The following is a 14,795-nucleotide window of genomic DNA, read 5'->3' as shown; positions in this document are numbered from 1 at the left end:
CGCAGGACCATCAGCCCACTCCAGATAGCTGCATCATCAGCATGGTTGTGGGCCAGCTTAAGGCGGATGAAGACCCCATCATGGGGTTCCACCAGATGTTCCTATTAAAGAACATCAACGATGCTTGGGTTTGCACCAATGACATGTTCAGGCTTGCCCTGCACAACTTCGGCTGACCTCCTCTCAACTAGGCACTCATGCTGTTTCCTCCTCCCTCCTCTTCCCAATACTATTCCCACTCCTCCAGATGCTCCAAATATCATGCACAAATGAGCAGGGCCGCGGCGGGAGTGGGCGCAGTGCGCTGCTGCCACCGTGGCGTTGTGCATGATGTTTGGACGCTAGACTAGTTGCATCTGATGGGAGAAATTTGTGTTGTACCAGCGCATGCCTTGGAAAGACTTAAGTAATGCAAAAGGTTGTCCTTTTTTTTTTTTTAATCTACTGACAAGTTGCTCTAGTAACCCAAAGAAGTGAAGGAGAAAGCAGCTGCCTCACCGCCCAGACATTGATTTGTTCAGATGTTTCAATGCCTCATGATACAATAAAACCACAAAAATTTTCTTAACAGTTTAAATTGTTTTAATTAGTTTACTAGTTGGCTGGGCATCGAAAGCCACCCGGACCCATTGTCTGTCTCATGTCTCACCCTCCCACTTCTGCCCCAACTCTGAATACCTGTTTCAGGGAGAAACTGCTGAAGCAGCACTCCCAGCTAGCCTCTCAGAAGCCCTGTAGGGCAGTTCTCTCCCATCCACAGGGCGACTGGTCTTGGGAAAGCAGGCAGGAAGAGCTCAGGTCCGACCTGAAGCTTCTCTCACTGAAGCCTGTGCAATCAGTTCTGATACCTCCTGTGACTTCTGCTCTGGCGAGGTTCAGGACTCTAGTAGCAGGAGAGATGATCCTGAATCCTGTTGAAGCTGGAGAGGCCTTGGCAAAATGGCCCATCACGTTCAGGCCCTGTGGGCTGAGGTCTCAGCAGTATCAAGGGAGGGGTCTGTTGTATCCCCAGAAGGATCAGGATCATATCCAGGGTGCCCCACATACACCAAACCAGGCAGAGGGGCAGCTCAGCTCCTGTCCCATCTGCTTTGGATATCATTACCCAAAGGCAGGTAATCCGAAGAGCCAGCCTCCACTGCCCACAGAGCCAGGCCCAGTTGGGTTGGAGTATATAGGTCAAGAGCTGTGGAAGGAGGCAGTCTGTGAGGGACTCATAATTTAGGAGTCCTCACCCCTTAGAGCGCTGCAGGACATTGCCAGGCCTCTCTCTATTCCCTTCCTCAGCATACAGACTTCATGCTGTCTTCAAATCCCAGGGAGTCTTAGTTATTAGGGCAGTTTCTGCTTCTCCATTTTGGGGACAGAGGCCTTGCCCAGTACAAATGCAGCCCCCCCATCCCACAGACTTCTGGATGGTATAAACCTGTGGCAACGTAGCAACGATAGGCTAGAACCAAACCCAAGATTTGGGTCAGTGCCCTGTTAAGGGTTTTAGGATTGGTAAGGGCACCACAGCTAAATCTGACATGTAAAAGGATACCCTTCCCCCGTCCCACTATGGGTGGAGGCTAAGGACCTCAGATCCCATAGATTGCCGGGTGACTTTGGGCACAGGGCTGGATGGTGTGCTGTTTGAGAGGACAGCATGCTCAGGAGATTTCAGTGGGAATGATCAGTAGACTGATGTGTATTTGGGGAAGAAGGGGTGGGGAAGAGGTAGGTGCCTGCTGCCTCAAACCACCTTGTGTAAAATCTGCAATACAGCTTCTTCCATGTACCTGTGCCTGAACTGTCTGCAATAAAGAAGAATTTGTAAACTGTGGTTTCTTTCTTCCAACCTGAGGGTGCCAGGTGGGACAAGGGGATGCTGGGGGACAGTGGGGAACAATGACTGATCATTGTGGTGGGACCATCTCTGCTCTTGCAATTCCTGAGTTTTATGACCTCGAGGGTCGCCTCAGGCCTTGAGTTATTCACACCCATTCTCCAAAGGGAACCTGAGGCATCTGCCAATTCAGCATATTCTGGGGGTCTGAAGGACCTTAGCATGGGCGGCTGAGTTGACCCCGTCATGAGACCATCGGAGTCCATGCTCTGGGAGTGGGCAGGGACCTGGCGGCTTCTGAGTCGAGTAGGGTTCTGGGTGGCCCAGTGCGTGGACGTTTACCTCATCCCTGTGGAACTTCCCTGACCTCGCGGGCACAGGGGCGGGGCCGCCGAGGGGAACGGGCTACGGGAGGGGTTTAGGCTTCCGCCCCCAGCCCGGAACCTTTCTTCTCCGTCCCTGGCAGGTTCCGGGAGCCTCGGCTAGTGGGGGCCGGAAGTGGAGGCGGTTGGTGGGGTTGGTGGGGCTAAGGGACGCTGCGTGGGCGGTGGTTTGCGAACTGCGGGTGGACTGAGTGTAGTGACCGGCGTCCTGCTGTCTCGCCCCGTCGCGGGTGGGCGAGGGTGGGTGGTGCGCGGCGGCGGCGGCGGAACGAACGCGGTGCGGGCGGGGCGCCAGCCGCTGGGCTCATGGCCTCCTGCGCGAGCATCGACATCGAGGACGCCACGCAGCACCTGCGGGACATCCTCAAGCTGGACCGACCCGCGGGCGGTGAGCGGGGGTTGCGGGGGTGGGCCCCAGGCGAGCTGACAAAAGGGCGGCGCGCGTCTGAACCGCCCTTGGGGCCCGCAGCTCCCTTAGGACCAGCTCTGGATCCTCCCGGCGGGTAAGGGTGGACGGGGATTGACTGTGCCCCTCGAAGGGCGCAGACCCCTGGGTGTGACCCCTCCCTATCTTGTCCTCAGGCTGTTCTGCTTCGTCCTTCAACGTCTGGGTTGAAGGTGAGGTCCCTTCTCTGAATCCGCTGGGTCCCTCTGGTTTCCTGGCCCCGAGGTCTCGAGTGTTCCTGGGACTGGCCTAGCTCCTCTTCCCTTTCGCCATGGTTCAGAGGCCTGGTCTGGGCTCCGTATATGGAATTCTGGGCCTAGGCTTAAGCGCGATGCTGAAGAGCCGCCGGTCCCCCCCATAACTTGCCCTTCTCTCTGGAATAGAGACTCCAGGCCTCCCGTTCTGAAACTGATTTCCAGGAGGAAGGTGTCCAGCCTCAATTCCGTGTTTTTTCTGGGATGAAGGCAAACCACAGACCTCACCACCCTGACTGAATTAGGCTACAAATATCTGCAAGCCCTAATTGGTTCCCATTCATTCATATTTCGCTTTGGCTCTTAATGATACCTCAGAACTAGTCTTGCCTCCAAAGATTCCCCAAGACACAGTTAACAGGGTTGTAATATACTGTTGTCATTGAAAGAGAGGAGTGTCTGGATACTGTGATGGGCATAGGAAGGGTGGAGGCTGGTGAGTGCAGAGTGCAGGTCTGAGAGGGGAGAGTGGGCTAGGTCTGGTAATGTGAACAGGGTCTTGGGTGTCAGGAAAGGCACCCAAGGCATGTATGTAGAAGCCACCTATTAGGAAAAGGAAATAGCACGTGTGGAGGCACTAGTTTACTGACAGGTTTAGGGATCTCTGAAGTGGCCGGTGATGACGGTGTGGGTGTACAGTGGAGAACTGATGTTTCCTCAGATCTTGTTCTTACACCTGCTGGGAGGCCCAGACTGGCTGCTTCTGGAAGCAGGCACTGGTGCTCACTAGGGGTGGATTCAACTAACCCCTACTTTCAGAAAATCCATCTGCTGCCTGAGACCACTGGGTCCTTTGTGCCAGGCCTGGAGTATGTGCCCTCTTCACTCATGAGTTGGGCGTGGACCTCTCCTGCTGCTCAGCTGCTTTGCAGACTAGACTCCGCAGAGATTTGGTAGAGCCTGACATAGCCAACCATGTACAGCCTGGGCCTGCTTTTTGGTTGTCCTCATGGTACCCTTCATGGAAGAGAGAGTGGTCAGCTTGTCACTGAACAGCTAAAGTGGCTCTGATCCGAATGAAGTGGCCTGGAGGCTTTCCTTATAACTCCTTTGTTTATTGATTGGCACTTGATTCCCTTGTTTGCCAAGCAGCTCTTTCTTATCTCCTCTCACTAGAGGAACAGGTCAGAACTCAGACTGTTGAGGGCTGGGCGCGGTGTCTCCCGCCTATAATCCCAGCACTTTGGGAGGCCGAAGTGGGTAGATTGCTTGAGGCCAGAAGTTCGAGACCAGCCTGGCCAACATGGTTTCCCAACATGGTGAAACCTCGTCTCTACTAAAAATATAAAAATTGGCCGGGCACAGTGGCTCACGCCTGTAATCTCAGCACTTTGGCAGGCCGAGGCGAGCGGATCACAAGGTCATGAGATCGAGACCATCCTGGCTAACTCGGTGAAACCCCGTCTCCACTAAAAATACAAAAAATTAGCCGGGCGTGGTGGCGGGCACCTGTAGTCCCAGCTGCTCGGGAGGCTAAGTCAGGAGAATGGTATGAACCTGGGAGGCGAAGCTTGCAGTGAGCCGAGATCACACCACTGCATTCCAGCCTGGGCGACAGAGCAAGACTCCGTCTCAAAAGAAAAAAAAAAGCTGGGTATGGTGGCTCACGCCTGTAATCCCAGCACTTTGGGAGGCCAAGGCGCGTGGATCACAAGGTCAGGAGTTCGAGACCAGCCTGGCCAAGATGGTGAAACCCCGCCTACTAAAAATAAAAAAAAAGTAGTCGGGCATGGTGGCATGTGCCTGTAGTCCCAGCTACTCGGGAGGCTGAGGCAGGAGAAACCCTTGAACCTGGGAGGCGGAGGTTGCTGTGAGCCGAGATCGTGCCACTGCACTCTAGCCTGGGCAACAGAGCGAGACTCCATCTAAAAAAAAAAAAAAATTAGCTGAGCTGTAATCCCAGCTACTTGGGAGGCTGATGCAGGAGAACTGCTTGAACCCAGAGGGTGGAGGTTGCAGTGAGCCAGGATCGCGCCAAAAGAACTGAAAGACTGTTGTGACTGGAAACTTGCTATGTTCCTGAATGTGGAGCCATAGGCTCCTTGCCATTTGGGGATTTTGGAAGTGGTATCTGAGCCTATGAGAGCGTTTGAAACCCAGCCAGTTGCAAAGAACTGAAATGCTGTCTTTCCTTACTCCACACTCTGTCCCATAGTTTCTCTCCTTTTGGTCCAGCTCCTTTATGTCCCTGCATTCTGTGTTTACTTACCCAAGATAGCTTCTTCTGAGCCATTTCTGTGTGGGGCAGCCCCTTCCACATCTTACCAGTGCCCTTCCATGCCTTAGGAGCCCATCTTCTCTCCAGACTCTTGACACTACATTGGTCTAGGCCTTGATCTCTCTAACCCAGATTCTCAACCATTCTGCCTGCTATCTTAATCATCCCACTGGCCAGAACTGACCACGTCCCCTTCCACTGGCCAGAACTGACCACGTCCCCTTCCCCTTTGAAACTATGGTTCTCATGGCCCACAGGGAAGAGTCTAAGTGCCACAGCATCATACCTGATGCCTCTGCAGCTTTGTTTTCCCTCCATCCTTCCTGTGTTTGTGTGTTCTGGCCACATTAACTGCTGTATAAAGTCTTTCCTGACCCTTCCTATGCCCTCACTCAGAGTCCACAGAGTTCTGTAGTAACCCAGACCTGAGTATTAACTGGCCTCAAAGGGTCCTTGATGGCTTGTACCCCTCCCCCAGGCAGAAGAGCCTCATGCTCATCCTTGGTCCTGCATACATCAGTGTTTATGGAACGAGAGATGAACACAGGGCCCTCCTCCTCATGGACATGCTTTGCTCAGTTGAGTGTTCCTAGAACACCTCATAGTTCTTGAAGGAAATTCTGCAAGGGGAGAAGCTTGTGGGCAGGTCGAGCAACCTTATCAGAGTGACCCTCTCTGTCCCCAGGCCCCAGTGCAGAGAGCCCACGGCCATCCAGTGCCTACAATGGGGACCTCAATGGGCTTCTGGTCCCAGACCCGCTCTGCTCAGGTGATGGTACCTCAACAAATAAGACTGGTCTTCGGACCATGCCACCCATTAACCTGCAAGAGAAGCAGGTCATGTGAGTACCTAGGAGATGACAATGGTGGTGATGGTGTGTTTGGGGTGTCTGCCTAGCTGAAGCCATGAGATGGGGAGTGAGCAGGGCCAGCAGCCTCTGCTGCTTCCTCTCTAGATGACCTGGGGTGGAGCTTGAGCTTGCACTAGGATGAGAGGCAAGTACAAGTTCAAGGGTTTGGCCTGGATACCTGGTTTAAAATGAAAGTAGACTCATTCCCAAGGAAGGAGGTGAGCAAGCGGAGCTGTGGGTCTGGGGCCAGTGGACCAGGCAAAGCTGACATTGGACTAGATACCTTCAGCAGGCTGGCTATGTCCTCGCTTCCTCCCATCCCTGCCCATTGAGCCTTTAGGTGAATAAGAGACAAAGTTTTTGCACTCTTACCCACAGCTGTCTCTCAGGAGATGATAGCTCCACCTGCATTGGGATTTTGGCCAAGGAGGTGGAGATTGTGGCCAGCAGTGACTCTAGCATTTCAAGCAAGGCCCGGGGAAGCAACAAGGTAGGTACTAGAATGCTGTGGCATATATAATGTATAGGGGCACACCCAGCCTTTCCGGTCTCCCTCATGCTGCCAGTTCCTGTGGGGCCACCTTGACATTTTCCTAGTTTCAGGAAGCCAGGGCTGGGTGCCAAGCCTCTGTGGGAGTCTGGCTCCAGGAGGTAACAGTGGGTAGCTGGACTTGCATCTGTATCCTCTCCCATCCCCAGGGATGTTGGGGGCCACCTAGGCTCTGGGGAAGTTCCATGACTTTTCTCACCCTGGGTTCTCAGGTGAAAATTCAGCCTGTCGCCAAGTATGACTGGGAGCAGAAGTACTACTATGGCAACCTGATTGCTGTGTCTAACTCCTTCTTGGCCTATGCCATTCGGGGTGAGTAAAGACAGTGGGGAGGAAGGAATGTTATGCTGGACGTCCAACAGAGCCAGTTCCAACATCAGGCCACTCAGGCCGTAGGGGTACAATGGAAGGTTTGTCCATGCTGCCTCTTGGGGAGCTGGGTGGGAAAACCAAGCTTGAGACTATAGTGGTGGCAGGGAGACAGGCAGGGGCAGCGCTTCTCTGCTGCTGCCTGAGCCTGGATATGTACTCATGGTCCACTGCTTTCCTGATTCTAGCTGCCAACAATGGCTCCGCCATGGTGCGGGTGATCAGTGTCAGCACTTCGGAGCGGACCTTGCTCAAGGGCTTCACAGGCAGTGTGGCTGATCTGGCTTTTGCACACCTCAACTCTCCACAGCTGGCCTGCCTGGATGAGGCAGGCAACCTGTTCGTGTGGCGCTTGGCTCTGGTTAATGGCAAAATTCAGTATCCATTCCTTCCCGTGGGTGGTGGGACTGAAGAAGGGTGGGCGGAGCTTGGGTGTCACGCCTCTTCATTCACCTATCTAGCCCTTAACACCCTGCTCAGAGAAGAGATCTTGGTCCATATCCGGCAGCCAGAGGGCACGCCACTGAACCACTTTCGCAGGATCATCTGGTGCCCCTTCATCCCTGAGGAGAGCGAGGACTGCTGTGAGGAGAGCAGCCCGACGGTGGCCCTGCTGCATGAAGACCGGGTGAGGGGGCTGGCATGGCGAGGAGGCACCAGAGAAGCCATAGTGTGGGGATGGGCTGCACACTCACCTCTCTGTGCCTTCCAGGCTGAGGTGTGGGACCTGGACATGCTCCGCTCCAGCCACAGCACCTGGCCTGTGGATGTCAGCCAGATCAAGCAGGGCTTCATTGTGGTAAAAGGTCATAGCACGGTAAGCCTATGACTTCCTGCCTTCCCTGCCCTCCCCTTCCTCATATCCATCCTCTGTTCCCTATGTCCACAGCTGTCTGGGCAGCTTTACTAGGATTCTGCCCATGGGGACTCTGAGCTCAAAGTGGCCCTTGCCTGTGCAGTTTTCTCCTTACCTCGCAGCACCCTGCAGGTCTGGCCTTCTCTAGGGACCCTGTTCATTCAGTCAGTCACACAAGCATGCCAGTCCCACCATGAGTCAGCCCAGCTCATTACCATTCTCACTTGGAAGGGACTTGTTCTCACTCTAGTCAGCAAAGCTATTTGGGTTCTTTCTAGTGCCTCAGTGAAGGAGCTCTCTCCCCTGATGGGACTGTGCTGGCTACTGCGAGCCATGATGGCTATGTCAAGTTCTGGCAGATCTACATTGAGGGGCAAGATGAGCCAAGGTAAGGCAGGGCCTCAGGGACCAGGATCCTCCTGAGGTAGCCGAACGGACTACTCACTCAGGCCCCTCATCTGCCTACCTGCAGGTGTCTGCACGAGTGGAAGCCTCATGATGGGCGGCCCCTCTCCTGCCTCCTGTTCTGTGACAACCATAAGAAACAAGACCCTGAGTGAGTGAGTGGGCAGCCTAGTGGGTGGTGGGCTGGACCATGGCTCCCAGCAGGGGGCTCAGCCAGCCAGTCAGTGCCTTGTTGCCTTGCAGTGTTCCTTTCTGGAGGTTCCTTATTACTGGCGCTGACCAGAACCGAGAGCTAAAGATGTGGTGTACGGTGTCCTGGACCTGCCTGCAGACTATTCGGTAAGGAGTGGTTGGAAGGCTGGGGGACTGGGCAGGGGCAGCAGGGTTGGGAATGTGGCTTCCTTCAGTTCTCAGCCTCATTCACTCTGCTTTGTGGCTCTCTAGCTTCTCCCCAGATATCTTCAGCTCAGTGAGTGTGCCCCCTAGCCTCAAGGTTTGCTTGGACCTCTCAGCAGAATACCTGATTCTCAGCGATGTGCAACGGAAGGTAGGCTGCCATGGGGTACCCTGGGCAGAGCTGGGATTATAGAGGAAGGCCGGGGGGCAGGTGGCGCATTGCAGCCCTTAGCCTCTGAGCTCAGCTAGGAACGTTCTGCCTGTGCAGGTCCTCTATGTGATGGAGCTGCTGCAGAACCAGGAAGAGGGCCATGCCTGCTTCAGCTCCATCTCGGAGTTCCTGCTCACCCACCCTGTGCTGAGCTTCGGTATCCAGGTTGTGAGTCGCTGCCGGCTGCGGCACACTGAGGTGCTGCCTGCCGAAGAAGAAAATGACAGCCTGGGTGCTGGTGAGCTGCCCCAGGGTCAGAGCTGTGTGTCCATATATCTAGGGGGTTGTGGAGGCACAGAGAGGGCCAGGGGCTTCATCATCCACACTCTCCTTTCAGATGGTACCCACGGAGCTGGTGCCATGGAGTCTGCGGCCGGTGTGCTCATCAAGCTCTTTTGTGTGCATACTAAGTGAGTGTTTGGGGAGGCCCATCAGTGCCCTGTCTGTGTCTGTCTCCACTCTACTGATCCTTGCCCTTGGAGCACTTTATTCTCCCCCTTCTTTTCCTGCAGGGCACTGCAAGATGTGCAGATCCGCTTCCAGCCACAGCTGAACCCTGATGTGGTGGCCCCACTCCCCACCCACACTGCCCACGAGGACTTTAGTGAGTAGGGCGTGAGAGGGAGGTAGGGTAAGTTGGACTGACCAGGGTCTGAGATCTGACTCAAGTGGCAACTTGCCCTGCAGCATTTGGAGAGTCTCGGCCTGAACTGGGCTCTGACGGCCTGGGGTCAGCCGCTCACGGCTCCCAGCCTGACCTCCGACGAATCGTGGAGCTGCCTGCACCCGCCAACTTCCTCAGTCTGAGCAGTGAGACCAAGCCCAAGTTGATGACACCTGACGCCTTCATGACACCTAGCGCCTCCTTGCAGCAGGTACTCTCCCAAGGTAGGGGGACCTGGGAATGCCTCAGCCATAGGCCACAGGCCTTATTCCCTGCATCTCCCCAGATCACTGCCTCTCCCAGCAGCAGCAGCAGTGGTAGCAGCAGCAGCAGCAGCAGCAGCAGCAGCAGCTCCCTTACAGCTGTGTCTGCCATGAGCAGCACCTCAGCTGTGGACCCCTCCTTGACCAGGTGAGGCAAGGGTCAGAGATGGAGGATGGCAGGGGCTGGTACCAGATGATGCCAAGCTCTGGCTGCTGACATCTCAACCTTCCCCCACCAGGCCACCTGAGGAGCTGACTTTGAGCACCAAGCTGCAGCTGGATGGCAGCCTGACAATGAGCAGCAGCGGCAGCCTGCAGGCAAGCCCACGCGGCCTCCTGCCCGGCCTGCTCCCAGCCCCAGCCGACAAACTGACTCCCAAGGGGCCAGGCCAGGTGTGTGAATGGGTGTGTGTGTGAAGTGTGGGGAGCAGGTGGGCGGCAGCAAGGAAGGTAGGTGGTGGGCTCCTCCCGACCCCCCTGCTGCTGATCCTGCTCTACCCGACATGGTCCATGTTTCCCTGAGGTCATTTCACCCTCTTGTGTTTCTTGGTGGGTGTCTTCTTAGCCTCTCTGTCCCCACCTCCTCTTCTAGGCTGTGGCCTTGTTTTTGACCTGTATCCCCACTTGACCTTTTGACCCTGTTGCCCCGTCTCTCATTACTACTAATACTAATGCCTCGTGTCTGTGCCCCCATCCCTGCCTCACCTCCTGTCACTTAAGCCCCCATCTTTGGCCCACCTCAGGTGCCTACTGCCGCCTCTGCACTGTCCCTGGAGCTGCAGGAAGTGGAGCCCCTGGGGCTACCACAAGCCTCCCCTAGCCGCACCCGTTCCCCTGATGTCATCTCCTCAGCTTCCACTGCCCTGTCCCAGGACATCCCTGAGATTGCATCTGAGGCCCTGTCCCGTGGTTTTGGCTCCTCTGCACCAGAGGGCCTCGAGCCAGACAGTATGGCTTCAGCCGCCTCAGCACTGCACCTACTGTCCCCACGGCCCCGGCCAGGGCCTGAGCTCGGCCCCCAGCTTGGCCTTGATGGAGGCCCTGGGGACGGAGATCGGCATAGTACACCCTCCCTCCTGGAGGTAGCCTTGACCCAGGAGGCCTCGACTCCTGACAGTCAGGTTTGGCCCACAGCACCTGACATTACTCGTGAGACCTGCAGCACCCTGGCAGAAAGGTGAGGAGCTTGGGAGGGGAAAAGTGTGTTAGCAGGAGGGACTTCAGATAGATTCATCCTCTGCTGAGTTGGCCTGTCCTTCCAGCCCCAGGAATGGCCTTCAGGAAAAGCACAAGAGCCTGGCCTTCCACCGACCACCATATCACCTGCTGCAGCAACGTGACAGTCAGGATGCCAGTGCTGAGCAAAGGTGGGTGCCACTCTATACCATTGTTCTCATGGGGGGATGGGCAGCAAGTGGGCAGAGGCTTACTCCTCCTTCCCCTTCCCACAGTGACCATGATGATGAGGTGGCCAGCCTTGCCTCTGCTTCAGGAGGCTTTGGCACCAAAGTTCCTGCTCCACGGCTGCCTGCCAAGGACTGGAAGACCAAGGGATCCCCTCGAACCTCACCCAAGCTCAAAAGGAAAAGCAAGAAGGATGATGGGTAGGGAGGAATCCTAGGGAGGGAGAGGGTGGTCTCCAGGCTGCCTGACGTAGCCTGAGGTGCTTCTCACCTATGGCAGGGATGCAGCCATGGGATCCCGGCTCACAGAGCACCAGGTAAGTGAACGAGCCCACTTTGTACTTGTGGAACTTCCCTCTGCGGGGGTGGAGAAGGGCTCTGGGCCATTCCCTGGTCTGGTGTGTGGGGATGGGTGGGGCAGGCATCATGTGACTGTCAGTGCTATTGATAGGTGGCAGAGCCCCCTGAGGACTGGCCAGCGCTAATTTGGCAACAGCAGAGAGAGCTGGCAGAGCTGCGGCACAGCCAAGAAGAGCTGCTGCAGCGTCTGTGTACCCAACTCGAAGGCCTGCAGAGCACAGTCACAGGCCACGTAGAACGTGCCCTTGAGACCCGGCACGAGCAGGAGCGTATCCTTGAGACTGGTAGCACAACATGGCATAGGGATGGGGGCAGCATTCTTGGCCTGGGAAGGAGTACACGACCTGCTCCAGGCCTGTTCCTTAGCTACGGCGCAGAGCGGCGGCTGGAGCGAGCACTGGCTGAGGGGCAGCAGCGGGGAGGGCAGCTGCAAGAGCAGCTGACACAGCAGTTGTCCCAAGCACTGTCTTCAGCTGTAGCTGGGCGGCTAGAGCGCAGCATACGGGATGAGATCAAGAAGACAGTCCCTCCATGTGAGTTTTGCATGCAGACTCCTTTTGGGTGGTTCAGGTGGGAGTGGAGGTACCTGTCAAGCTTCTTCTCATGGCTCCACCTCCCCCTCTTCCCCTCTGCCAGGTGTCTCAAGGAGTCTGGAGCCTATGGCAGGCCAACTGAGCAACTCAGTGGCTACCAAGCTCACAGCTGTGGAGGGCAGCATGAAAGAGAACATCTCTAAGCTGCTCAAGTCCAAGGTGCTATAGGGCCCAAGATGTGGGTGGAGGTGGTTGTTCCTGGGCCTAGTCAGGCCAAGTTGGGCTCAGGTTTTCAGGTTTCTTTTTTTTTGTTTTGTTTTGTTTTTTTTTTTTTTTTGAGATGGAGTCTCACTCTGCCTCCCAGGTTGGAGTGCAATGGTGCGATCTCAGCTCACTGCGACCTCCGCCTTCCGGGTTCAAGTGATTCTCCTGCCTCAGCCTGCCAAGTAGCTGGGGCTACAGGCGCACGCCACCACACCCAGCTAATTTTTGTATTTTTAGTGGAGACAGGGTTTCACCATGTTGGCCAGGGTGGTCTCGATCTCCTGATCTCGTGATCTGCCCACCTCGGCCTCCCAAAGTGCTAGGATTACAGGTGTGAGCCACTGCGCCCAGCAGGCTCAGGTTTTCAACTTGGCTCCCCCTTCTAACCCCAGAACTTGACTGATGCCATCGCCCGAGCAGCTGCAGACACATTACAGGGGCCGATGCAGGCGGCCTACCGGGAAGCCTTCCAGAGTGTGGTGCTGCCGGCCTTTGAGAAGAGCTGCCAGGCCATGTTCCAGCAGATCAATGATAGCTTCCGACTGGGGACACAGGAATGTGAGTGGGGTCATATGGCCCAAGGTGGGAAGGGTTATCCTTTTTCCTACTGTTCCTCTTATAGTCCCTGTGGTCACCCCTCAGACTTGCAGCAGCTAGAAAGCCACATGAAGAGCCGGAAGGCACGGGAACAGGAGGCCAGGGAGCCTGTGCTGGCCCAGCTGCGGGGCCTGGTCAGCACACTGCAGAGTGCCACTGAGCAGATGGCAGCCACCGTGGCCAGCAGTGTTCGGGCGGAGGTGCAGCACCAGCTGCATGTGGCTGTGGGCAGGTGTGTGGGCAGAGTACTGGGCAAGGTGGTGGGCTTGAGAAAGGCCAGACTGGGCTCCCTGTCCACTTCACCTCACTCACTTCCCTTTGCAGCCTTCAGGAGTCCATTTTAGCACAGGTACAGCGCATCGTCAAGGGTGAGGTGAGTGTGGCGCTCAAGGAGCAGCAGGCCGCCGTCACCTCCAGCATCATGCAGGCCATGCGCTCAGCTGCTGGCACACCTGTCCCCTCTGCCCATCTTGACTGCCAGGCGCAGCAAGCCCATATCCTGCAGCTGCTGCAGCAGGGCCACCTCAATCAGGCCTTCCAGCAGGTACGATAGGCGTTAGGCCCTGGTAAGGGTCACGTGTCTCTTGACAAGGCCCACACACCATACATTCCACCCACCAGCTTTGCACTTTCTGGCCCCAGCAGACTGTTCTTGGTTCCCTTTGGCCTCCAGGCCATTGTCCCTGCTGCTTCCTCTTCCTGGACCCCCTTCTTCCCACTTAGCCCACCTTGCTTTACAACTACCCTTCTCAGGAACCATTTCCCAATCCTCTAGGGTAACTATACAACCCTGCGGGGCTCTCTCTGAGTCCCTTTGGAGCCCTCACTAGCGCACCCTGTGGTCATCCTCCCTCAGGCCACACAGTTCAGATAAGCAGACATTCCATCCTGATATTTGCTATAAACACTGCTGCTTTTTTCTCCTCCAGGCACTGACAGCTGCTGACCTGAACCTGGTGCTGTATGTGTGTGAAACTGTGGACCCAGCCCAGGTTTTTGGGCAGCCACCCTGCCCACTCTCTCAGCCTGTGCTCCTTTCCCTCATCCAGCAGCTGGCATCTGACCTTGGCACTCGAACTGACCTCAAGCTCAGGTAAGTGGGGGCAGCCAGGAATGGGGAGATGAGCTGGGGAGTGGGGGAGTGGGAGTGAGCAGTTTGAAGCTGACACCTACTTCTGCCTTAATCCTCTCCCTAATTTTCTCCACCAATCCTCTCTGCCCTCACCCAGAGGGTTCCCTCTGGGCTTCAGTGCCACCAGGGGGCGCTCCCATCTGCTGTTGCCCACCTGTAACCTGTCCTTTCCCCCATCCCCAGCTACCTGGAAGAGGCCGTGATGCATCTGGACCACAGTGACCCCATCACTCGGGACCACATGGGCTCCGTTATGGCCCAGGTGCGCCAAAAGCTTTTTCAGTTCCTGCAGGCTGAGCCACACAACTCACTTGGCAAAGCGGCCCGGCGTCTCAGCCTCATGCTGCATGGTCTTGTGACCCCCAGCCTCCCTTAGCTGCTAAGCCTGCCTTGCCCAGGGGTGGGATGGCACTGAAGGCCATCAGACAGGCCTAGGCCGAGGCAGGGTCACGGCTGGCCTTTACCTGCTCAGGCCCCCATCTCTGGGGTGTTTGGGGGTCAGGGAGCAGGGAGCACTGGCTGTGGTCTACAGGGTGTGGTAGTCAGAAGGTTTAGGCTGGGCCCAGGGCAGGTATTGGGCCTGCTTGGGTTCTGCCATGCCTGGAGCATGACCCTGAGATCGTGACACCACTTGAGTGGAATTTTCCATGTTCCTTTTTACCTCTAATTTGGATCTTTTGTTTTGAAAATATTGAGAAATTCAATTAAATGCTTTTGGAATAAAATGGAGTATATGTGTGCTTTTGGTTTGTCTTTGGTGTGACTCTCATAACTGCCCTCTGTTCGTTCCCTGCCCTCTCTTCCCTGTGGAGC

At 55.9% G+C, this 14,795-nt stretch overlaps 2 protein-coding genes across 8 annotated transcripts in view; both read left to right on the top strand.

The window, feature by feature from the left end:
• The window catches only part of NUTF2 (nuclear transport factor 2), a 27,082-nt gene extending 25,262 nt beyond the window's left edge, over window positions 1–1,820 (top strand). For all 4 annotated transcript variants that reach the window (XM_017852268.1, XM_017852270.1, XM_017852271.1 and 1 more), the window contains one exon: window positions 63–1,820. In XM_017852268.1, coding sequence (XP_017707757.1) covers window positions 63–176 — 114 coding nt within the window. In that variant the 3' untranslated portion in view covers window positions 177–1,820. The remainder of the gene's footprint in view (window positions 1–62) is intronic.
• A 453-nt stretch (window positions 1,821–2,273) lies between these two features.
• On the top strand, window positions 2,274–14,711 carry EDC4 (enhancer of mRNA decapping 4). 4 transcript variants are annotated; one of them, XM_017852195.1, is made up of 30 exons: window positions 2,327–2,599; window positions 2,794–2,829; window positions 5,814–5,970; window positions 6,358–6,469; window positions 6,742–6,841; window positions 7,087–7,276; window positions 7,379–7,526; window positions 7,611–7,715; window positions 8,033–8,142; window positions 8,227–8,310; window positions 8,403–8,498; window positions 8,604–8,706; window positions 8,824–9,004; window positions 9,104–9,176; window positions 9,279–9,370; window positions 9,454–9,641; window positions 9,717–9,841; window positions 9,933–10,086; window positions 10,437–10,870; window positions 10,956–11,060; window positions 11,145–11,297; window positions 11,377–11,413; window positions 11,548–11,725; window positions 11,834–11,989; window positions 12,093–12,208; window positions 12,646–12,811; window positions 12,896–13,082; window positions 13,175–13,394; window positions 13,780–13,943; window positions 14,166–14,711. In XM_017852195.1, exons 1-30 carry the CDS (start codon window positions 2,518–2,520, stop codon window positions 14,356–14,358), a joined length of 4,245 nt encoding a protein of 1,414 aa, XP_017707684.1. In that variant the 5' UTR covers window positions 2,327–2,517; the 3' UTR covers window positions 14,359–14,711. The 4 variants fall into 4 exon arrangements, with proteins under 4 accessions (XP_017707686.1, XP_017707685.1, XP_017707684.1 ...); XM_017852194.1 differs by having other exon boundaries at window positions 8,385–8,498; XM_017852197.1 differs by lacking the exon at window positions 2,794–2,829 and having other exon boundaries at window positions 2,274–2,599.
• Window positions 14,712–14,795: the final 84 nt, after the last annotated feature.

This window comes from Rhinopithecus bieti, unplaced genomic scaffold (genome assembly GCF_001698545.2).
Source record: "Rhinopithecus bieti isolate Rb0 unplaced genomic scaffold, ASM169854v2 scaffold_34281, whole genome shotgun sequence".
In the NCBI taxonomy this organism is placed as follows: domain Eukaryota; kingdom Metazoa; phylum Chordata; class Mammalia; order Primates; family Cercopithecidae; genus Rhinopithecus; species Rhinopithecus bieti.
Note: the sequence above shows the minus strand (reverse complement) of the source record. Positions and strands in the feature narration are given on the sequence as shown.

What these genes read in the sequence shown, in the direction of transcription:
- EDC4 (XM_017852194.1), top strand. Translation starts at nt 2,518, where the DNA reads ATGGCCTCCTGCGCGAGCATCGACATCGAGGACGCCACGCAGCACCTG. An exon ending in TCAGCGATGTGCAACGGAAG is followed by an intron (nt 8,707 to 8,823) that starts GTAGGCTGCCAT and finishes CTGCCTGTGCAG; the next exon opens with GTCCTCTATGTGATGGAGCT. An exon ending in CAAGAAGACAGTCCCTCCAT is followed by an intron (nt 11,990 to 12,092) that starts GTGAGTTTTGCA and finishes CCCCTCTGCCAG; the next exon opens with GTGTCTCAAGGAGTCTGGAG.